Raw genomic sequence first — 23,464 nt, forward strand, 5'->3', positions numbered from 1 at the left:
GGAGGCACTTTGTACAGAGGAAGACACAAAAGGCTCCCAACACACGCATGCTGAACCAGCAGACATTTCGTTCTTGAAATGAAACAACCAGTCCTGCACTGCCAGAGAAAAGGATTTTCTACACCCAGACCAGCTGGAAGGTTGGCTTAATAGCTTTCATCAGGAATAGTTTTAAAACACAGACCTTGGGGTGTAAACAGCTGCGTGCTCTGCAAACAACTCCTGTGGCTGAGCTCAGGAACCCTAATTTCGCATTATTCAAGTCTCTGAAAGCACCTCATGCAGTAGACAGCAGCGTCACCCTGCTGTCCTCAACACCCCCTCACTGTCACACCCGCACACGCACGTGTGCAACAAAGCTGCAAAAAAAAGGGAGATAACCACAGACCCCTTTAGCCTGGCCCTGCGTTAGCACCGCAGAGCAGCACCGTGCGCTGATGGGGACTCTTTGGCCCTGCGGAGGGCACGAAACACAGTGATGTTCACCAGATGGCAGGCTGCGCGTGGCTCACTGCAGCCCTGTTTATTATCAAACCGCCCCCCGCCCCTAGGGGCTCAGCTTGGGCCTGTCCGGGCAGAAACGGTCCCAAGAAATCCAGGTAGGCCTTCTTCTGTGGCGCAGCCGCCGGGACGAAGTGCCCGCCAGGGTGGGTGAGGACCACGGGCTCCACGAAGTGCGGGCCAGCTCTCTGCTGAGGGGGGCAGCGATGACGGCGTCGGCATCCGCCCACGACGTTAGCGTGGGCAGGGTGATTGGCTTCCCGGTAGAAGTGGTGGTGGGCCGGGGCGCGGCTGGCGAAGCCGGCCACCAGGATTGGCGAAGGCACGGGAAAGCGCGGGTCGCCGCGGGCTCGCAGGGCGCACACCATGGCGGCAAGCGCCGCGCCCTGGCTGAAGCCCAGCATCCCGTCGAAGGGCCCGCGGTCCGCCAGCGCCGCCGCCACGGCCGACAGCGACTTCCTCCCAGCCCCACCGGCGCCGGCCGCCCAAAACAAAGCCTCCCCCGCCTCGAAAGTGCCGGGCCCAGAGAACCAACCAGCCGCAGGGGTGGTCGTCCCCGTCGTCGTCCTCCGCCACCGCCGTGGCACGGGGTGCGGTCGCGCTGATCGCCACCAGCTCTCGCGCGGGCCAACGCAGGCCTTGCGCAGCGTGCGCCGGTGCGCTGGCGGGGAAAGCGGCGCTCACTTGCCGGTAGCCGGTCAGCGCCAGCAGCCGCAGCGGGCCGCGCTCCCGACATGGCGCCCGCCGCCAACCGGAAGCCGAGAGCGCCGCTTCCGCTGGCCCCTCCTTCCCGCCGAAACACACGGCGCTCATTGGCAGGCGCGGAGAGCTGCCTGGCGCGTCTGCGCGCTGAGGCGCCCAGCGCGCCCCCTGTCGGTGGGAGGCCCGCGTGGCGGGGAGGGGACGCGTGGGGCGGGACGGGGCGGCCCCGGTGGGGCGGGACGGGGCCGGGCCCCCGGGGGCTGTCGCGGGCAAACGCTGCAACACGGCGGGGCTTTGCGGGGATCCCTCCCCGTGGGCAGCCGCGACGGTCCGTGCTGGGCAGAGGTGTCGTCGAGGTACGGGGTGCTCCCATCCGTCCCAGTGCTGGGTACTGGGATGCCCCGGCAGTTCTTCCCTCGGGGAGCTGGTGCTGGGGCCGATGCCTGGGCCCACGCCGGGTCCCGGAGCGTGGTGGCAGCTCAACAGCGTGCAGGCTGCGCTCACGAGGGCTGCTGGGTCCCCCGGTGCTCAGTCTCTCCTTGCCCTCGGCGGGGGGCACGGGCAGCTTCCGCTGCAGCAGAGAGGGGGGGGGGTCAGGGATGGGATGGGTCCCGTGGCCCACCACTGAGCTGTGGCTGAGCCCACAGCATCCCGCGAGGCACAGCTGGGGGGGATCCCCCATGCCGGGCAGCCGCGGGGCCAGGCGGGTGCTCGTCCCGGGGAGGGCTTGAGGGTGCTCGCGTGTGCCCCCTCGGCCGGGCTGGCAACGGCCGCGGCCCCGTGCTATTCACGGGAACGAAGCCACAGGGTGGGCGCTTTTGGCACGCGCACCGGGCAACCGTACTGCACCGAGGGCACCGTATGGCACCACGCGCGTTCAACCAGCGCCAATGCTCCCACCGCTCGTCCCCTCCACCCCACCCAGCCAAGAGAGCGAAGGGACAGAGTGAGGACCCCCGCCCCGTGATGCCCACCGCCCCGGGACGCGCTGCCCACCTGGCTGGCTGGCTGTGGCGTGGCGGCTGCGTGCGGCGTGGTTCACCGTCCACGGCCCCAGCGACTGGCTGGCGTAGAAGTCCATGGGGTAAGGCTGCTGCCACTCCACGTCCCGGAGAGCACCGCAGCCTGCGGAGGGGACAAGGAGCTGAGTCCCTGAGGGGCACCCAGGTTGCTGGCAGAAGTCCCCAGCACGCGGTGCGCCAAGCAGGGCACTGCTGGAGGTAAACTCGTGGCACTGGTGAGTCCCAACAGTTTTAGAAACGAGAGATGGGAAATCCCGGTGGCATGCCCAGACTGCGTCATGGATAGGGAGAGGAGGGATGCTGCCCTGCACACGGATGTCCCCATCCTGGCAGCTCACAGCACCACAGCTCTGCGGGCAGCCTTCCGGTGCGTCACCCCACTCCAGGGCTGGTCCCCCAAAGCAGGAGTGGGTGCTCACCTCGTAGGGTGTCAGCAGTGGCTTGCTGAAGGCTTCTCCCCAGTCGATGGAGAGCCGGGGACAGGCTACCTGCCACCCACCTGGAAGGGAACATGCAGCAACAGAATGGGGACAAGCGTTTTGGGAAGAACAAGCTGCAAAGAAGCCCCCCAGGGAAGGGAATGGAGGGAGCAGGGAGTAAGATCCCCACTGTGCTGGAGCCCTCCTGCAGAGAACGGTCACGTCCTCCATGCCCAGCCACCCGTCACCTTCGTCCCCGCCCCACCCCATGGGGCACAGCATGGGGGTGCTCGGTGCCAGGCCTGCCCAGGCGACAGCAGGATAGATGTGACAGGGATGGCTTCCATCAGTATTGGAGGTCCAGACGGGATAGGGCACCCTGGGACCCTGCGTGCGGTGGCTGGAGTGGGGGTCAACAGCACTCACGCATCCACATCAGGGGAAGAGCTGCAGCTTGCTGGGGAAGATCTCAGACAGCAGCACCACGCACTAAGGCCGGGCCAGGGCCGGAGACGTGACTTCCAGGGCTTGCAGGAGAAGAAGTACCCAGGAAAGGTTGGGAGAGGCCCAGACAGACACCCCTGGCAAGCCCCCCAAGCCCTGCCCACAGCCCCTTCCCAGCCACCAGAACCCCCGGCGAGTCCCAGCTCTGCCCCAGGACCACATCCCTTAGCAGTCGCAGGGCAGGTACAGTGACAGGGACCACAGCCACGACTCTGTCTCATGCCCAGCTCTCCCCAGTGCATGCCTCAGCCTAATGAAGTAATTACCGCTCATAGACAACAATCTGTTCTCGTAGCGGCTGCCTTCCCTGGACACCTGCCTGCCACGGTCTGGCTGCAGCCAGGGCTGCGGCAGGAGGAGGAGAGAGGCCCAGGAGGGGCCAGGGACGTCCTTGTCCTTTGTCCCCCACTCCCTGGGGCTACAGCGAGACAGTGGCTGCAGGATATCGCCACCCTGCTCTGCCCACTGGTCCCTGTGCTGCCCCAAATCTCGCCTGCAGCTCCCCAGAACTTTCTGGGCGCGAGCGGGGCTGCTGTGCTCAGGGCACCCTGCTCCCATGGGGCAGGACACCACAGTCCTGCTCCCCTTTCTCAGCCACGGTGCGGAAAACGGCAGCTGAGTGGGGACAGCGAACCCGACTGGAAGTTCATCCAATTAAAACAAACCCAGGGAATTAATTGCCGAGCTGCCCGGGCAGTCTCCAAGGCTGGCCAGCGCTCTGCAGTGAGAGGCAGGTTTAATGAGCCCTTGTCCGACCTCCCTCATATGCTGCTAACTGCCCTGCCCGCTCGGCTCACGGGCATGCAGACCCCAGTCAGTGACAAGTCATGGGCTGCCAGCGGTGCCCGGTCCACACTTGCCCTGGCAGCGAGGCCACTGTGCCAGTGGTGCCATCGCTCGTCAGTCGTTCTCCCTGCCCAGGAGCGACGCTCGGTGCCCAGACCGGAGACACGGGGAGGGGGTGCGTACCTGCAGGATGCCGAGAGAGCCCTGGCGCCCCAACGTGCCCAAGATGAGGCCCCAGCAGCGGGCGCCGGCAGCGGTGCGGATGGCATCCTGCCGAGCGTGGCGCATGCGCTGTGGCCGTAGTGCTCCTGGGAGAAGACCTTGCTGTAGGGATCGTACCTGCAAAGCAGAGCAGGGCTCACACGCCCATCGCCTGCACCCCCTAATGATGCCCTTCCCTCGTTAGCACTAATTGCTCCCACAGCACCTCTCGCCTGCAGCCGACACGGGGCCCAGCCGGAACGTTACGGCGCAGAGAAGGAAGAAGGATGGGGGATAAGAGCAGGTGTCCCACCGCAGCCCCCCAACACGTGGCACAGCCTGGGCACACACTCGACTCCTCCTGTTCCAGCTCATCAGTTGTGAAGAAATCTTTGATTTGTTGCTTTGTTTGATGAGGAGAATTTAATCAAATCCCACTCGGGTTTCGGCAGCTTCCCCAGCGCCATAAACCTGACGCGCGCCTCCCGTTAGTAACAAACGACCTACTAGAAATTCAGATTTCGCCAAAATGGGGCCCAGCCTTTCGCTCTTGATATTTCATCTGCTTTCAGCGGCCTCATCATCGCGCTTTATGGCCTCTGCCTGCAGCAACCGGGCTTTAACGGCTGCACCTCCAAGAGCTTTCACAGGGTACTTGTCAAAAATGTTATACTCAGCCGGAGTAAATGGAGTCTCCCTGCCCAACCTCTTCACCCCCCCACGGCCCCCCCGCCTGCCTCTGCCCGCTGCAGGCAGCTGCCTACCCGCCCCGGGGTGGAGGGTGCTCCCGGGGAGCTCCCCAGGGTGCATGGTGGGGATGGCTCATCTCCAGCGTGCTGGGGGAGCTGGGGTGCTCCCCACTGTGGGGGCTGCTGGGGATCAGAGCGGGTGCCCGTGGGCTGCCCGTACCTGTAGGCAGTATCCCTGGGTTGGCGATCATGATGGACTCCAGGTGGAAGCGCCCGTCACCCAAATACCTGCCAAGAAGGAAGGGATTGCTACGGCACGTGGGAAATGGTGGCGGCCATCCACATGCCTGCTGGTTTCCCAAGCTGTGGTGCACTGAGATGCCAGGAGCCCACGCTCCTGCACTGGGAGCTGGGGGCAGTGGGCACAGTCAGGGCTCCTCGTCTCTGTACAGCCCCCTGGCATGCTGGTGGTGAGAGAGGGTGGCCGCGCTCGGGGCAAGAGGGATGCCCACACTGGCGTGGGGCGGCCAGGAGCTGCTCCATCTCAACGGCTGGTTCTAGACGTTGCTGCTTCCATTTCTAATCGAATTCAAGTCAGCAATTACATTTCAAAGCCTTTCATTCAGCTGCCCTAATGGAGTGAGGGCTTGGAAAATGAATTCAGACGTAAACTTGACTAGATTTTGCCCTTAATTGGAGAATGACATTTTGGGAGATCAAAGCTAATTTGTCTGCAAAAGTTAGCCCCAGAGACGGGCGAAAGAAGAAAATAATAATGCGGGCAGGATGCAGGTAGCCGGCTGCGTGCACCTGCACGGGCGGCTGGTCGGTACCACACCACGGCTCCTCCAGCGGTGGAAGGGCCCTCTCTCACCGATGCGGTGCCAGCCTGGCCGCCCCTTCCTACTCCCGATGCTGTTGGGTGGAGATGGAAAGCAGCTCCTCTCTTCGAGGCCCTGGCATGACTCAGGGCAAAGCCGGAGCCCTCACCGACCCCTGCCCTGGCAATCACCAGCCCGGCTCAGGGCACAGGTCGTGCTCCGAAAGGTGCCAGTATCGTTGGCTCCCAGTAGGTGGGCGAGGAGGGGCTCAGCAGGGCCCAAATCCACACCTGGGCTCCCCAGCTCCCCCCAAGGGTGGGGTCCTTGTATTTATTTATTCTGCAGCACACTGTATTCACAGTACATTAAGCATTTCCATTACCTAAATAATTAGGTGATAGGAAGCGAAGTGCTCCCTCTAATTTGCTGTCCTTAAATAAAATTAATGTTGCTGTGATGTTGGGCCCCGGCCATTTGTCTTTTCCAATTATCCACCCGCCCTTCCATCTATTATCTATTCTGATATACGACTCAATTATTTCCTCTGTGCTGCGAGCACACGCCACTCCAAGCAGCACAGGGAGCTGGAGGGAGACCATCCCAGCCTGTGGACATCCCCCTGCCACCCCCTAGAACCCCCAGGCAGGGTGGGCAGCCTGGGCCAGGCAGGCATTGGGTACTTACACAATGGCATCTGTGTCCTGGGCGAGCCGAGGTGAGGTGCAGCCCAGGATCTCTCCTGGGGAGAGCGGCTTGCACTGGGGACACACACCTTGTACTGGAGCGCAGCTCCTGTGATGCTGCCTGCGGGAGATGCGGAGTCAGCTGTGGCACAAAGCGTGGCAGAGGCCAGTGGGTCCCCAGCACTGCTGGGGACTCTTGGGGACACTCAGACCTGGCAGTCCCAGCTCCATGGGGCACCAGCAGCATGCCTATGCTGTTGTGACCCAGCACAGCGGCAGCGGAGGGGAGCCGGTCTGCTCGGGGCGGCACCGTCACAGAGGGTAACAGCCCCGCACAGCGGAGATGCTGAGTGAGCTCAGCCAACGTATCATTAAAAGACAAGGGAAAACACTTACGCTTCAATAGCCCCGTGTTTAGATAGACATGGCTCAGAGCTCATTCATCTCCTCCCGTCTGCCCACCCGGCCGTTCAGGGGCAGACAGACAGACCCTCCGGAGCTTCCCCTGCCGCTGCCAGCACTGCATCAAATGCCAAGTGCTCCACTGCCTGCCCTGACATTTACAGAGCAGCTCCTGGGGGAGCCAGGGAGGGGTGCCGCCATGAAACATTGATCAGAGTTATTATAAAGTACTTGATCAACATTACAGCAGCAGCAACTCATTGTCACCACCAGCACCCCAGAGAGCCGCTCCAGCCCCGGAGCCGGGGCAGCCAGGGCCCAAGGTGAGGGGAGACAGCACCTCCATCCCACACCCTGCGGTGCTGGGGGGGCCCCACCTCACCTGCACCGTGGAGACAAACTGGATGGTGCTGACGAGGGCCAGGGAGGTGCCGGCCGCGAAGTTGAAGCGAATGGTCTCAAGGAAATGGGACGTGTCGATCTTTATGTCCACGAACACATAGAGCATCTTCAGCCCCTGTGGGCGTCGATGGGAAACTGGTAAGAGGAAGAGACGGGGTGAGCGTGGGGTACACCTGGGGCCCCGGCGAGCCTCTTGTAGCTGGGGGATAAAGCATGTTGGTGGGGCTACCTGTGCCCCAACTGCCCCTGTGCAGGGGGGCCAGGGTGGGCTGTGCCACCCCCCTGCCCACGCTGGCACCCCGGGCAGGGGGTGCAGATGGGAGCCATGGAGAGCACCCGCTCGTTTCTCTCCGGTTAATGGCAGCCTGGGAATCAATGAACACAAATCTAATTACCCCCGGTGCTAAGAGCCCGTGTCACCACGATTAAGTGAATAATTAAAGTACACAGAGTCCGCATCGATCCACAGCTCGGCGTTTCACTTCCCATTTTGGTGCTCTTCACCTGATCACAATTAAGTGCAAATTACTCCCTCCCGCGGGGCACGTGGGGTCGGGAAGGAGAGGGTAAGCGCCTGCGTGCTGTGTGGGCTACGCGCCCCGTCACCGGCCATGGGGCTCCCCGTGAAGACGGCTACACCCGCCAGCTCCAGCAGCACTGTGGGCAGCCTGAAAGGAGCCCAGCACCCTCTCAGCACCCTGCAGGCACCCATCCAGCCCGGTGCAGGTAAGGACACATGGCCATAGGCAGCGGATGGCAGCTGGGCTGTGACAGGCAGCCTGGCAGTGCCTGCCTGTCCCTGCGGGGCGCAGGTCCAGATGTGATTCCCATCCCCCCGAGCAGCCCCAGCTCTCACAGCAGCGCAGTGCCGAGCACCGCTGGATGAGGCGCCGTCCTCCCCTTCCCGCTGTTTCATTCATGTAATAGCAGGCTACAAACCAGGAGTTTTATACTCCCTGTTCCAGTGATGCCCATAACCCTCCTTCCGTAACAAAGCACCCAGCACAGATATTTATCACCGCTGAATGCTGACGCTGACGGGGCTTTGGGACAGAGTCCTCAACTGGGGAGTCAGTATTTCATATGGAGCCTGACGCAATTCTTCAAACCCACTTATACAGCCCCATAAACATCCAGGAGGGCCCACCGGGTGCCGGTGAGCGCGGCTGCAGCAGGGATGCACGCGCCCACTGCTCACTACGGCAATTCTGCCGATCCACCTTAAACCCAGAGCGTCTTATTGTTATTTTTGGGCTGATTCCATCCTGGGTGGACTTCAAAGTTAGCAGCATCTGGGACAGCAGCGCAGTTTCCATGGCAACTGGATCCAGAGTACCGTCCGCCTGGGAGCACACAGCCTCCTCCTCCCTTCCCCGCCTATCCTGCGCTGCACCGGCAAAGCTGTGTTCCCAGCCCCGCGCCGGCCCCCAGGCTTGCGGGACCCCCAGGCCATCGCCCTCTCTGCCGTCGCTCCCGACTTCCCCCCCAAAGCCCGCAGCTGAGGGGTGGGGGGCGAGAACAGCCCCATTCCCATCGGTGGCTCCTGGGCAAGGGGAGTCTTGCCAAGCCACGGCCCCGTTGCTCTGCTCTTGAGCACACAGCGATTTGGGCGCTGCAGCATAGCGTGGCTGAGCAGGACGAGCACACCCTGCTGTCCCCCAAATCCTGCCTGCGGGCAGCCACCCAGCCAGCCTGGCCCCATCCAAAGCCAGCAACTGAGGCTGGAGAACAGAAATCCCGTTGGGAAGGGATTAGCCCCTGGCACTAAGTCTCCAAGCCGGTGTTGCGCCGGGCAGGAGCCGCTCAGCACGGCACGGTGGCAGCAGCACAGCCTCCGCAGTGCATGCACGGCTGCCTCGGCAGCGCCCCGGGGCCAAGCGTCACCTACTCAGGCAGCTGTGTCCGTAGTGCACCAAGAAGTCAGCGCCCAGGGCCCGGGCCGTGTAGTCGTCCACGCAGCACGCGCCGTAGGTCACGTCGCCCATCACCACCGCCTCCGCGTCCGTGAACCTGTGGGGCAGGCACAACGGTGAGGGTTACGGCCGGCTGCCGTCACCGCAGCCCACGTCCTGCCCCCCAGCTCTGGCACGCCACTACCGGGGACCCCGCGCTGCCATCGAGCCCCTCGCCACGCACCAAGGAGGACGAGCACTGGCTACTCTCCGAGATGTCAACATGATTAAGCTGGAGAGCGGTAATCCACCTCTTCATTGGGTAAAGCTGTTTGCAATTCAGCGGATTATCCGCTCATCAAACAATACGCTGCCAGCTTCCTAATGCTCCAGCAGGGAGAGGAGCAGAGGGAGACCCAGTGCCGCGCAGTGCTGCTGCTCCTGCCAGCCAGCCCCGGGGACCAGAGCCACCGGACGGGGCAGGACAGCCACCCTGGCATCCCCAGCCATACCAGCCAGACTGGCCAAGCCATCGTCCTCCCGTGCCTGGGCACCGTGCGAGCTAGTGCACCCCAGTCCGCGCCAAGCGGTGTCACCCATGGGTGCAATTTGGCCAAGCTGGGTGTGCTCCAGGAGCAGCTGGTGCTTAGGTGATACTTGGCAAGAAAAAGCACCAAGCGAACGTTGGCCCTGTCCCCCATCCCTGCTCCGGCATCTTGGTGCTCCAGCCCAAGCCCACCTGGCACCTGCCAGCCAGCGGAGGGGCACACACCGGCACTGGGTGGCAAAGACAGGGCTCTGGCGTGATTTAAAGGTGCCACCGTCCTGGGTATTTTATTGCACCATTTCAGGGGATTATAGCTTGGCCACCTTCCCAGGGAGCTGCCGTAGTAGTTTAGGGACGAAAGCAGGTATCGTGACGACAAAGCCCCGTGCCTGGAGGAGCCGCTTACACCAGATGCTAATTCCTTATTTACGCCGAGGTTGCGCCCGCGGCTGTAGCTCGGTGCCAGTGGGGTTTCCCCGGCCGCTGGCACGGGGCTGGGGCGAAGGGGCCAGGGAAGGCGGGCGCCCCGGCACAGCATCACCCCCCACTGGCACCCGGCGCTGGCTGGGGGCCAGGGTCCCGCGTGCTCCCCCTGAGCGCCAGGCAGGGAGCGTTACGTCGGCGGCAAGAATAGAAATGGTGGGCAGAGCTGGCAGATGGCAGAAGGTGGAGAAATGGCGGAGCGTGCTGAATATTAACAGCTCCGTCCCATCCGTCAGCGCCTGAGGGGGACAGGGAACGACTCTGCTGGAGCATCCCCAGAGACGGGGCAAAGCCATCCTCACCTCCCGTGGCCAGCCTGGGCACCTCCAGCTCCCTGCAGTGTCCCAAGGACCAGGGACACAGTTGGGGACTGTCAGAAGATGGACCAGATCCTCATCAGCAGCCAAACCTCATGGTCCTCACTGCCAGCATGGCCTGGACTCGGGGACGGCTCCTCCGCTGCCTGCATGGCTGCGCCGTGGGGCTGGGGGCTGCCAGCGAAGGTTCGAGAAGGCTCTTCTCCACCCCCCCGAGCCCCCAGCCCCCTCCTCTAATGAGAGGTGATGAGATGAACATGAATCAGACCTCCACACATCTCAGTAAAAGTGGAAAATTATTCAGCTCCTTAAGATTCAGGACGGGGAGGTCTGACTCAGAGCGGCAGCCAGCGCCGCTTAATTTTTTATAGATTAAAATGTATGCAAAATTGGCCCAAACCCCAGAGAAAGTCCCTGGGGTGAAGAGCAAGAAAGTGAAATAGCAACGGCGGAGGGAGAGGGGCAGAGGCTGGTGGAGGTGTTTGTGTCCCCAGCCCAGCTTATGGGCCTGAAGCCAGTGGCACGTGGCCACCGGCCCGCGGGAAGGGGAAGATGGAGCTGAGCCCTGCCCTGGCCACAGCAAACGGTCCTGCTCCAGCTGCGGGGAGTGAAGCCATGCCGGGCAAGGAGCAAAGAGGTCACGGGCCGATGCCCAGCGAGGAGGGAGCCCAACGGTGCCGTCATTGCGGCCGGTGAGGCTGGAAGGGTGCCGGCAGCTCGGCGGTGCCGACGGGAGAGGCGCAGAGGCACCAGGGCGGCACGCACCGGGGTCACCCGTGCCGGCCGGGCTGGACGGTCGAGTGGAGCAGTAATCATCTCCCGAGACAAATCAAAGGCAAGTGCGGGGGCCTCCCCTTGATGTTTTAATCAGTTCAGTGTCGCCAGAGCCTTTCATCAAGCTACAGAGGAAGGAAAACGTCAATTAGCAGCCACCTGCCTCCGAGGCGGGCCGGGGAGTCCGCTCGCCAACCAGGACCGGACCGGGATGTGGGCAAGGGGCAGCCACGGGAGCGTCCTGGTGCGTGTTTCGTGTCCCCGCGCCTCACCGCAGCCGTGGCATGCCAGCAGGAGGACGCGGTGACGGGGCTGTCCCCACCCAGCACTGAGCCGCTCACTCCAGCTGGGAGCTCATGAATATTGAACACGTGGGAGGTTATTCATCTTTTACGTCCCGCAAACCCCGTCTCATTCTGAAAAACCGCCCGGCCTTAATATTTTTCTCATCTCCCCCTAATTCATTATCTCCTTCTTAAGAGTTGGCTCCCAAAATCCCATTTATAAAGCGCCACGCTCAGCACTGGCAGGACGCATGCCTGGACAGGCCAGGTCCCAACCCCGATCCTGGTCACTGGTCCGCTCTCCCCTGCCCAGCACAGGATGGAAGCAACAGTGACCCAGGGACAAGTCTGGGGGCTGAAAATGCTGGGACAGAGACAGGCACGCATGGGGCCAGCATGTCCCCAAGCATGGGGCGGCCAGTCCCCGTCATCCAAGCACAGGCGCCGGGCTGGAGCAGCCCTGATTTATCCAGCCCCTCGACAAATAAATGAGAGTGTTTACTGCTGGCAGGAGCACGGGGTCCCCTGACACCGTGGCAGGTGTGAGCGATACCACGCTGATCCTCACCCCGTGAAACAGAGCCGCTCTCGCTGGCAGAGAGAAGTTCTCAGCCCTAGCATGTCCGTTGTGCCTAGATCCAGTAGCCCTCAGCGGGCAAGGGACTGCAGGGACTGGGCTGAGAGCAGCCGGCCCTGGCACCATGGGGCTGCTGGAGAATGGAGCCAGCACACCGAGAGGCTGGGAAACTCATGTATCCCACTGGGGACGGGGAGATGGGGACAGGCAGCAAGCTGCTCCTCGCTCCACAGTCACCTGCATCACCTGCATGTGGCCCTTCACAGCACGGTCACACCTGTCATGGTGTCACCTCCCTGCCGGGAAACGCCTGGGGGTAAGCAAAGGGTTAGGGCCTGCAAATACCCAACGCCTTGTCCCCCGGGCGAAAGGCTGAGCTCCACGATCACCCACAAACCTGACACCCACTGCCTGCCCTGCGGCACCCAAGCCCAGCCCATGCCAGGGAGTAGGTGCAGTGGGTGCCGCTGTCCCAGGGCGTGGGGGACTGAGCGCCAGTCCCGGCCGCGAACAATGTGCTTAATTAGCAGAGAAGCCCGTCACCAAGCCCCATTACCAGACTCCCAACTTCATTAGCACAGGAAGGCTGCACGTAATTAAATAATGAGTTTGCAATTTTACTGCAAACGGCACTGGAAGAGCCCTGCTGCAGCTGGGCAATCACCACCGTGGGCGGCGCAGGGGCCCCGCAGAGCATCTGCAAGTGGTCAGGATGGGGAGAGGTGTGTGTCCCTGCAGCCCCCCAGGAGCAGCGATCTCCAGCCAGGCCCCTTGCCCTGAGGGGACCTCCCCTCCATCCTCACTGGAGGTGCCAGGCCAATCCCACACTCTTGAGGGCCACATCCTATGGGTACCCCGCTTTGCTGGCCTTGCAGCTGGAAAAAAAAAAAACAAAATCAGGCAAATCAAGGGCTCAGTGCATGGTGGTGGCAAAGCCACCATGGCCATCCTGCGCCCACATGATGCCTGTCGCCTCTTCCTTGCAGCTGGGCCACAGCGTTGCCCGTTGGTGCCAGCTCTCCAGGCTCCGCAGGGGCATAAGGAGGTGGCACAGGGCACGTGGCGGTGGGCACTGCACCTGCACTGGGCACATCCCAGCCCTGGGAGGTGACAGCCCTATAGACCCCACAACACTCCTCCCTGCCCGGTCCCCCCCACGTCGTCACCACCCAGGCTGAGGTTTTAAACATCTCCAGTGAAGTGAGAACTTCATTCTCCCTAATGATGCTGTTGTGCAGTTAATGACAGCGATTAATTCCCCTGCACAGCGTGCGGCACCAACGCTGCCAGCACCTCCGGGTCGCGTTTAAAGGACGAGGGGAAAAGGGAAGGCAGTGCCAGCCGGCACAGCTATGGCACTGCGCAGCTGAGGCCGGGTCCTGACCTGTGTTAGCATCCCAAGATGGTCCCTTGGGATCTCCCAGTGATGCTGCCAGCTTCACCACGGCACTCAGTGTCACATCACTCAGTGCCACACGGAAGATCTGCCTGCCAGGGGACCGGGTGCCCCCGGCCAGCCCCAGGAGGGGACAGCCTGCACGGCACTGGGGACCGGCCAGGCACACCAGCGGTCAGGGGTGTTTTTGTCCTTGCTGTCACAGCCGCTGCCCATAGTGGGGCATTTCAAGCCGTGCCAGGGCTGTTGGACTGTGTGTGCATGGATATTTAAATCTTTACTGCTCAACTAGAGACGATTCAAGATCCCCTGTCACTCTGAAATGTCCCTGTACGCTCCTGGGAACATCGCAGCCCAGTCACCAGAATGGGCTGTGCACCCCAGCACCACTGCACACGGAGGCTCCAAAGCCATCGGGCCATTGGGAGGGTGCTGAGGCGGTGGCAGACTGCAGGGACACCAGGATGCCCCTTGCCCCTCCTCGCCATCGCCAGTCCCCGCTGCCGCGCCACAGCTGATTAGCAGGAGCGGCTCGCCCCGGCGCGGCGCGGGGAGACGGAGGGATTAGCAGCTGCGAAGCCTGACAGCCGACTTTATTAACAAGGAATCAAAAGCCCAGCTGAGAGCCCAGCTGATCCGTCTGCTCCAGACCTGGCGGGGGGAGAGGAGGGGTCCGCTCCCAGCTGTGCCCCCCCCCACCTCGGCCAAGCGGCGGTGCAGGGGGCACAGCCACCGCCTCCCTGGCACCACAGTGGGTGGGCTGGGGGGGCTGCCACCCCTCCCTGAGCCGTGGTCCCAAGCTCCCCCCACGCTCCTCTCCACGCTGCCGCCCCCCAGCACGAGTTACCCTCTGCCGAATTACATCAGCCGTGACAAACGGAGCCAATTTGGAAGGTGCCGTGAGAGCGTCGTGATGCGGTTTCGGCAGCCTGCCGCCCCGCCAGCTCAGTGGACCCCGGCCCCGCCGCCCCCTGGCAGCCGGCCGCTCGCCCAGCAACAGGTTCGATAATGACAAACCTATTAACGCTAATTAACTGGGCCGCACGCCGGTCAATGCTGCAAGTGCATTCTTGATTGCAAATGGAGGCAGTGGCTCTGACACTTCGGCTACATCTTCATCCCGCAGACCCTCAGGCCCAGCGAACACCAGTGCAACGCTGGGGAGCCCAGATGAGGAGCTGGGGGATCCTCACCTTGCAGCCCCCTCCCCTCCCTGCCCCCACTGGGGCTCCCCGGGCCCTGCTCACTCCCACACTGCAGTGGGGACACAGTGACACTGTCAATCCTCTGCACGGGGACACAGACCCACAGAAAGCACCGTTGTCTTCTTCACACTGCCCGTGCTGCAGCAGAGCGAGGCCACGTCCCTGCTCTCGGCCCCTCCCCAGCACTGCCAGTCCATGGCACAAATATTTTATTTAAAAGGCAGCTCCATCCAGCAGAAGGGATAAATATTCCGGTTGAGCGGTGATAGACATGGCTCTGGTCAAGCCGGAACCCGGGCACGGCTCTGCAGCCACTACCAGAGCACGCAGGGGAGGTGGAGCTCGCTGGCATGCCCAAACCCCAGTTCCCACCAGCAAGGAGAGGGCAGGAGGCTCTGGGGATCGGCTGGGGAGAGGGGCTGCCTGCTGAGCAATGCCCCCTCCGTGGGCGCAGGTATGCCCGGCACGCTCAGCCCTGTGTCTGTCCCCGGAGGGAAGGGGACACGCCACCCCGGGGCCAACGGTGCCTCAAGTCCCCATCTCCAGCCTTGCTGCGGCAGCTACCGCCGAAACACACGGCTGCAGTGATTCCCGTCACGTCGGAGGCTTGTCCAGTCCCAGCACCAGGTGAGGAGGGCCAGCAGGAGCAGCGGCCGAGCCGCGATTCTCCATTAATGCCAGCGATGAATATTAATAGCAGGAAGAGGCAGGCACTAACGAGGCCACCTGCCGATTCACACCTCACCTACGGCAACGTAACCGGGTCCCACGCGCGTCCCCGAGAGAGCAAGGACAGGGCTGGGCTCACTCCTGCCCACAGCCACGATCCTCCACCCGGCAGCTCTGGTACCCGGCATGGCCACAGCCCCAGCCACAATCACAGATGGCACCTAGTGCTCCCAGCAAGGGACCAGCAGCAGAGCGTCTCTGGGTGCTGCGCGGTGGCAGTGAGGGAGGGATGCAGCCCTCCTGCTCGGCCTCAAAGCCATCCCCCATCCAACCGCCAACCCATCGGTGCTGCCACATCCCTGCTCTTGGCCAGGCACCTCTCCCCAAGCAGCACCATCTCCCACCAGCACCCCTCACCCTGGCACCCAGTAACCCCCCCCTCAGCCCTGCGGAGCTGCCCCGGTAGGGAGGGTAAGTCCAGCGGGGAGGCGAGCACCTGGCGCCCACCAGCACCCTGGCATCCACGGGAAAACGGGGCTTAAGGTTCATTCAGATAAAAGAGCCCCTTAATCCGCTGCCTTTGAAAGTCGGAGACATGAAAGCGGCTGGGTGCCAAAGCCGAAGAGGAGGCAGCTCCACTTAAGGGACAAGCCCACGCGGAGCCGCCCGCATTCGCACCCGTCCCCTGCCCCCCGCACCCTCCCCTGCCCGTGCCCACCTTCCCACTGCTCCTCGCCCAGCCCGAGCGTGAGGCTGCCGCGGTTCCGCAGGCAAGTTGGCAGAGCGGGGACAAAGCCCGCAGGCACGGCTGCCTTCCCAGCCGGCACGGCGGCGGCTGCTCGGCTAGCGGTGGCGGGAGGCGAGCCTGCTCGCCCCGGGAAGGCAGCTTACTAACGAGTGCTGCCACCCCGATGGCAGACGAGGCACGCGGCGTTATTGCACTAATTCATCGTGCGAAAACAGAGAGGGGCTGGGGAGGGGGCAGCGGAAGCGGGGAGAAAGCCGGCGGGTGGGGAGGGAGGAAGCATGCTTGGCGGTAAGGAGATTACGGCCAATTCCTGCAAGGTGCTTGCATCTGCTGCCGCTGCCAAGCCCAACTCCTCCGGGTGCCTCCGACCTCACCTCCCAAGTGGCACAGAAAATCAGGAGAGGAGCTGCAGGGAGGGGCTGCCTGGCAGGAGCCTCTTGCAGTCACCCCCTCTGGCCATCACCGTGGCCTCGGGCCTCCCCAGCCAGAGAAAGGCTGCCCTCGAGCACCTCTGTGCCACCCTAAGAGTGGCACAGGGCAGAGGGTGAGCACGGTGACAGGACGGGGCCGTGGGGTAGGAAGGCAGGAGAGCTGGCTCCGCTGCCAGCCCTCCCCTCGCCGGCTGCGCTGGTCCGCGGCGAGCGCGGCAGGCAACCGAGCTGGCGTCAGCCGGTTGTTACACGGCTGCTCCTCTGCTCCACCACACCGGCGAGGGCCCCGACACGCTGATCTTGTCAGCAGCTCCCGGCAGAGCAGCGAGGGACGAGAAGCTGAGCGGGGAGGGGAGGGCAGGGCTGGCGCCATGCCATCCCTGTCCCCGGGGCTGGCAGCAAGTCCCTGTGACCTGCCACAGGGCAACTGTGCCCAGCCGGGCTGTGGTCAGGTGTCCCCACGAAGGCAGCCGTGCTGGGGTTCCCCGCGCCCACCTTGGCAGTAGCCCTGAGCCTCATCCTGCCCCAGCAGCCCTGTCTGGTGGCCACCCCCGTTCCCAGCAAAAGCCCCAGTCCCCTCTCCAGCCCCCCAGAGCTGAGCGAGAAGCGCATAAAGCCGTCGTCTTACCGCTCAATGATGTCTGCGATGGTGCAGGCGAACATGAGGAGCCCTTCCGGCATCTGCAGAGCCACTGGGAAGAGAAACAGCCCCGGGGTTAGGAGGGGCTGGAGGGGATGCCTCGAAGCAGGGACCTGGGCACTAGTCCCCCTCGGCCAACACACCCAGATCAGTGGCAGCCACAAGAACGACCCTCCCCAAAACAGTCAGAAATTGGCCAAAAATCCCAGCGGCTCTGGCAGCCGGGTGCACGTGGTCCTGGCTCGGGCTGGATCCATTTCCCCCTGCTCGCGCCTGGTCCCTGCGCGCACACCTCATCCCTTTGAACTCACTGACACTGCTGGTCTCTCTCGCTTCCCGTGTAATGAGTTCCAGATTTTAATTATGTGCTGCACAGGAAAAAGCACTTTCTTCTGTTTATTTTAAACCTGCTCCTAATAATGTAAACGTATGCCCCTGGTTTCTCCCGGCACAAGAAGAGTGAATATCATCCCCTATTCAGCCTCTCCGCATCATTCACAGTTCTATATCCCTCTATCGTATCCCGCTTCGTTTGCCTCTTTTCCAGCTAAAGGATCTAAATCTATTTAATCTCTCCTTGTACAGAAGCTGTTCCAAACCTTTGATCGTCCTCGTTGCCCTTCTCCACACTTCCTCTCCCTGTTCGGGAGGGTGGCCGGCAACGACGCAGCATTGTGCCTAGCAGGAATTTATTCATCAGCGAATGTTTCCTAGTTTGCTGCCTCCTTGCAGCTCAGAACAATCCCTTTGCCTCTGCAGCCCATTTGGCCCCCCAGCACTTGGGGTGCAGCCAGGAGCCCCCATGGGTCCCCCCAGGCTGCCCTGGGGTGGTAAGGAGGAGCAGTGACTATGCTGGGGGAGACAGATGGAGGAGGCCCCATTAGTTCTGTTGTCGTTTCACCTCTCGATTCCACTAAGACACCCCAGCTCCAGTGACATCTATCCAAACATCCTCTCCAGATTTGCCTCCACCAGAAACCCCCATGCTGCCAAGCCCAGCCTGCTGTGAAAAGGCCAGTTGTGTAAAGACCTGGCCCAAACTGGGCTCATCTCACCCTCCTCCAACCCACAGGGCCTGAGGGAACTGTGCACACTCTGCCAGCCCCTGCCTGACCTGGCAGGGCCAGGCAGCTCAGGATCCCAGCGTTCCCCAGCATCGTGAGCCCATTTGGGATGACTCTCCGCCCCAGACTGCTACCAAAAGCAGACCTGCAAACAGCATGGGGTTGGCAGGAGGCAGCTGTGTCACTCCCCCGCTGGCATGACACTATGGGGACAGGGGTGACACGGCAGACCCCCAAAACCCTGCAGCATGCAGGGCGCAGGCAGGGCTGGCCGCCACCCGGCAGGAGGCTGCGTTCCCCCAGCAACGAGCCCCTGGCTGGGCTCTGCACGCGCAGATTTTTAAATCCCAGCACGGCTGGCTGGCTGATGGGCTCCGCTCCCAGCTCTGAAGCCTAAATCCCAGCCGCATATTTACATTTAATTAAGAGGTGCCAAGCAGCAAAACACGGCAACGAAAGCCAGAGCGGCACGGCTGGGCAGTCTCGCTGCCTCCTGATGGGCAGCCCTGCCTCCCGCTCCACAGCCGGGATGGACCGGGCAGCCCTGCAGCCTCCAGCCAGGACCGGCTCCGGCAGCAGCTCCTGGAGCGTTCCCCGTGACGCCTGCTGGCTTCTGCCAGCTCGGTGGCGGCAGGCAGAGACACTCCCTGGTGGGCACGGCGTTTCAAATCTGGCTCTGCCCAGAGCCCCCGGCACCGCACGACCCCGCGAGCAGCTCCTGCCCGTGTGGAAAGCAAGGGTGGGGACGCTGGTGACACACGGGGATGGAGGAGGAGGCTCCATGCCCTGATGCCTGCAGCCAAACGCACACCGAGAGCCAGCTCAGCCACAGCGGGATGAGCACATCAGTGGGGGAAAAGCCCTGGCACCATCCTTCAGCATCTGCTCCAGGGCCACCATGGCCACTTTCCACCTCTTCGGGGCTACAGCAAACCCCCGAGGACCCCAAGGAATGTTCAGACCCGGGTGTAGTGTGGCCCAGCTCCCCGTCAGCCCCTCCAGAGCCGGGTGTTGTGGGGCTCCCTCTGCCCGGCTCCAGCAGCGTAGCAGGAAAAACGCAAGGAGAGGAGAGAGAGGAGAGCAGCAGGGACCTGGCTGGCATCCCAGACACATCTCGCAGGCTGACAGGTCCGCGCAGCTCAGCCTGTCCTGTCCTGTCCGATGTGATTATAATCCAGAGATACGGATCTATTAACCTGCCTCGAGGGGAGGCGAGCTGGCCGAGACAGAGCTTAAACACGCCGGGGCACATCGGGCAGCTCGGCACAATCCCTGTCCCAGCAGCACCAGCTCCATGCCTTGCCCGGAGCGGGTCCCCTCGCCCACCAGGGAGCTCAGTGGCACTGACCCACCCTGCTGCAGCCCCCAAACCCGCCGCTCACCCTTCTTGGCCTGAGCCTGCCGGATCCGCCAGACGGTCTTGGGGATCTCGAAGTTTGTAGTTGCGGGGCAGAGCCTCCGCCGCCTCCCGCAGCTCCGCGTTACGGAGGATCTCCTCGGGCACCTGCTGCGCTGCTCGCCGCGTGGGGCCTCGGGCTGCGGGACAAACAGGGCGGGCTAACGGAGCCACCGGAGGGCAGCGCACCCCGTACCCCACGGGCCACCAGCATCCTCGCTGCCCTCATGCCATCCCCGAGGACCATCAGGCAGGACACGGGGGTGGGTTTGCACCCTTCACGCTGGGGGCAGGTTGCTGGCACTTCTGGGGGGAAATTTGGGGTTTTTTTTGTCCAGAAAGCATCACTGTAACGATACAAAACCTTACGAGCAGGGCTGGATTGCCCCAAGAGCACAACCCCCCCCGTGGCATATCCAGATGCACCTCGGGGGTCTTTCCTGCCCCACCAAAGTGATCCCGTTATCCTACCGGGAAAAACTCAACAGCAGGCCCTTCCCCGGGAGCCTCATCCTGAGTCGGCCCCCGCCAGCAACCGCCCCCCTACAGCTCGGCAAAGCCGGAGAGCGGCGGGGGAGTGACAGCAGGGGGATTATTCACTATTCCAGCCCAACACCGGCGCTCACGAGCCACCGAAACCTCCCCGCACGGCCCACGGTCGAACCGACAAAGGGACAGCTGGGCCGGGCCGGTGGCGGGGAGGCCGGGCCGGTGGCGGAGCCACCGGCCCGACCTCCCCCGCCACCAGCCCGGCTTCCCCCACCGAGGCGACCGAAATAGCGCCCGGTACCGCTATCGGGAGCCCAGAGTTGACCCGGCCTCGGCCCACCTGCAGCGGGCACCGGAGCCGCGCTCCCGCCCGGCGCGGAGGCCGCCATGGCTCTGGAGCACGTGAAAGGCGGGCAGGCAGCACTAAGCGAACCCCGCGCTAGGCCGGAGCAGTCGCTGGCCGAGAGATCGAGTGCGGGAGCGCGCAGCAGCCGAGCCCCGACGGGACGGACGGTGCAGCGGGGGACCGAGGGGTCCCGACACACGGTCCCGCCCGGCTCCTGGGAGTGCGGCGGGTTGTGCCAAGCGCTGCCGTGGCGAGGCTGTCCCTCCTCACGTCGGGGCCGTGGACTCGTCTCATCGCCCCCCCCACCCCCGCTGTTGACAGCCCTGGGGCTGCCGGTGCCAACGTTAACGCAGGGACGAGGCGGGGGCACCGGCGCAGTTGCCGTGGTGGCGGGTCCGTGTCTCACTCCCACCTGTGTCGCAGGGCAGAAGACGAGACCCTGCGAGGCGTGGGGCAGGAGAACTCAGGGGCGACAGAGACCCCCGGGGGCGGCAGCGGACCGGGGAGGCAGTAGAGACTCCCCGGAGATAGCGAAGACCGCGGCGGGGCTGTGGGGACAGCAGCGCTCCCGGTGGGATAACGAGATCCCCGGTGGGGCAGAGGGGACGAGGCAGGAGGGACCCCCGAGAGGCAGCGGAATCCCGGTGGGGTGTTGGGACAGCAGGGACCGGGGGAACAACAGGCACAGCAGAGCTCCTGGTGGGGCATCCGTGACCCCGGTGAGATAGCAGGGATCCGCTATGACGGAGGGGACGATAAGGGGCAGAGGGCACCGTAGGGGACGGAAAGGACGGTGCCAGGGCGGAGCGGACGGCGGGGACAGCCGGGAGCCCGACAGGGTGGCGGGACCGCGGCGGGACACCGGGACGCGGAGGGGGCGATAAAGGGCGGAGGGGACGGTGGAGAGGCGGCAGGGATGGTGCTGGGCTTACGGGACAGCGGGGACAGCCGGGACCCCGGCAGGCGCGGGAGGGGCAGCAGAGCCCCGGTGGGATCCCGGGGCACCGGGGAAGGAGGGAATGGAGGAGATGGAGCGGGGGTAACAGCCGGTCCCGGGGGGACCGCAGAGCCCCGGGGGGGCGGCGCTGGGCCATGCCCACCCGTAGGGCGGAGGGGGCCGGGGTGTGGGGGGGAGGCGCGGGGAACGGGAGCAGCGGCACTTTCACGAACTGTCCACGGGAGGCGGGAGAGGCGGCGGCGGAGGAGGAAGGGGGGGCCCGGCCGGGCTCGCCCAGCCCAGCCCAGCCCAGCCCTGCCCGCCCCGTCGCTGCCCGCCCCGCCCTGCCCAGCCCTGCCCGCCGCTGCAGGCAGCGCGGCACCGGCACCGGGCACCGCTTTATAGGCTCGGCCCGAGGGGGTGGGGGGCGGCGGCGGCCCCAGCCTCGAGGGGGCGGCTCCCCCTAAAAGCCGGCGGCGGGACGCGCGGCGGGCAGAGGCGCGGCCGGCGCTCCCCGGTGCTCCGGGGCGGGCGCTCCCCGGTGCCGCTGCGGCTCGGCCCGCCATGCCCCCGCGGGGGCCGCTTGCCCGGGCCCCGGATCCGTGTTCCCGGTGCAGCAGCAGCCGCCGCTGCCGCCGCCGCTACCGCTCGCCGCCGCCGCGCCCGCGGCTCTGAGCGCCGCCGCCGCCGCCGGGAGACCGCGCCCGCCCCGGCTCCAAGATGCTCCGCCAAGGTGAGCGCCGCACCGGGAGGGCACCGGGTACCGCGGGCACCGAGGGCACCGGGGCCGGCCCCGAAGTTTTTCTCCCCGCCGAAGTTGGGGCCGCGCCGCCGGGCGCCCCCGCCGCCGCCGCGTTACCGGCGCCGCCGCCGCCACCGAGGCTCGGACACCCCCCGGGGTCCCCGGGGAGAGGCACCGGCAGCGCACGGCGGGAGCGCAGCGCGGCGGGGAGCAGAGGGATCGGGAGGAGCCGGGGGTGGGGCACGGCGGGCGCCGGGTCCCGCAGGACCGGGAACGCGGCGGGTCCCGCGGGCACCGGGGGACGGCGGGTCCCGGAGGCAGAGGGGCTGCGGCGGACGCGGGGGGACATCGGCGAGCGCCGGTCCCGGAACATCACGGGCATGGCAGGTCCCGGGAGAGTCGGTGCTCGTCCCCCGAGGCGAGAGAAGGGAAAACGGGGCGGCGGGGGGGGGTTCGGCGGGGAAGTTGGGGCGAGCCGTCCCGTTCCGCCCCCCCGAGGAGATTCGCTCCGCTGTGACATCACACTATTTCCATGGCAACCGCCTGGGGACATCATAGGGGAGCTTTTTGACATCACAGCGAGGGGAGAAGCTGACCCTCGTGGAGGGGTCCGGGGCAAGAAGGGGAGGCAGCACCCCCGGCCCCGCTGCCCCTGGGCCAGTCCCAGGGAGGTGCTGGGAACAGCGGTGCCATGTGGGGGGACCCCAGCCGGACCCCCCTGCTCCCATCCCACGCCCCAGGGAGGGGGTGGCCACGCAGCCCCAGGCCCAGCCCTTGCCACCACCACCACCACCACCACATGCCCTTCTCCGGCGAGGCTCCAGCAGCGAGGGAAAGTGCCAATGTTGCACCTGCAGCCCCTCGCAGCCCCTTGCATCGAGGGGTGCAGACCCCTGGGCAGGGCATCCTCCCGGGGATGCTTTTTCCCACCAGGGGCAAATGTCACCTTGCGGCTGTGGGGCCTCGTGTTCCGATGCTCCTCTCTCCGGCTCCCGCCTCGGCTTTGTTTGGCGTATTAATCCAACAGGCTGGCGGTCTTGAGAATAAACCCCGAGCCCTCCGAGCAGCCCCGATTCCCAGCCCTGATTCCCAGCTCCGGTGCTGCCAGCTGGAGGAAAAGCATCATCCAGGCTGGGAAACTGGGAGCCTGAGGCGGAGGCAGGCGACGGGGCTGCTGGCAGGGTTACATCCCACCAGGGGTAGCCTGTTAAGGTCAAGATCTACAGCTTTCATTCTGGAGCTAGAAAAACAAATGCAAATTGAAGAGCCTCTGGGCTAATGCAAACCCTATTCTTAAAGTTTTTGTCTTGTTAAGCAAGGAAATAGAGTGCCAAATAGGCTTTGTTAAGTGGCAGTCTAATTAATAATTTAAAATCTTGTAGCTGTCTTTCATTA

General features: G+C 64.2%; 2 protein-coding genes across 2 annotated transcripts; both read right to left on the reverse strand.

Moving 5' to 3' along the window:
* Window positions 1–429: 429 nt before the first annotated feature.
* Window positions 430–1,314, reverse strand: OVCA2 (OVCA2 serine hydrolase domain containing). Its single transcript, XM_086624874.1, is given in 4 exon segments — window positions 430–676; window positions 679–757; window positions 759–1,034; window positions 1,036–1,314. Coding segments are annotated over 4 exon segments (828 nt in total). The 3' UTR covers window positions 430–482.
* On the reverse strand, window positions 1,311–20,433 carry DPH1 (diphthamide biosynthesis 1). Its single transcript, XM_086624875.1, is given in 16 exon segments — window positions 1,311–1,371; window positions 2,200–2,233; window positions 2,236–2,347; window positions 2,645–2,724; window positions 3,067–3,133; window positions 4,118–4,227; window positions 4,230–4,291; window positions 5,053–5,112; window positions 6,330–6,415; window positions 6,417–6,449; window positions 7,113–7,267; window positions 9,021–9,142; window positions 17,084–17,147; window positions 19,542–19,596; window positions 19,598–19,695; window positions 20,385–20,433. Coding segments are annotated over 16 exon segments (1,248 nt in total).
* Between the last annotated feature and the right edge of the window lie 3,031 nt (window positions 20,434–23,464).

This window comes from Tauraco erythrolophus, chromosome 21 (genome assembly GCF_009769465.1).
Source record: "Tauraco erythrolophus isolate bTauEry1 chromosome 21, bTauEry1.pri, whole genome shotgun sequence".
NCBI lineage: Eukaryota > Metazoa > Chordata > Aves > Musophagiformes > Musophagidae > Tauraco > Tauraco erythrolophus.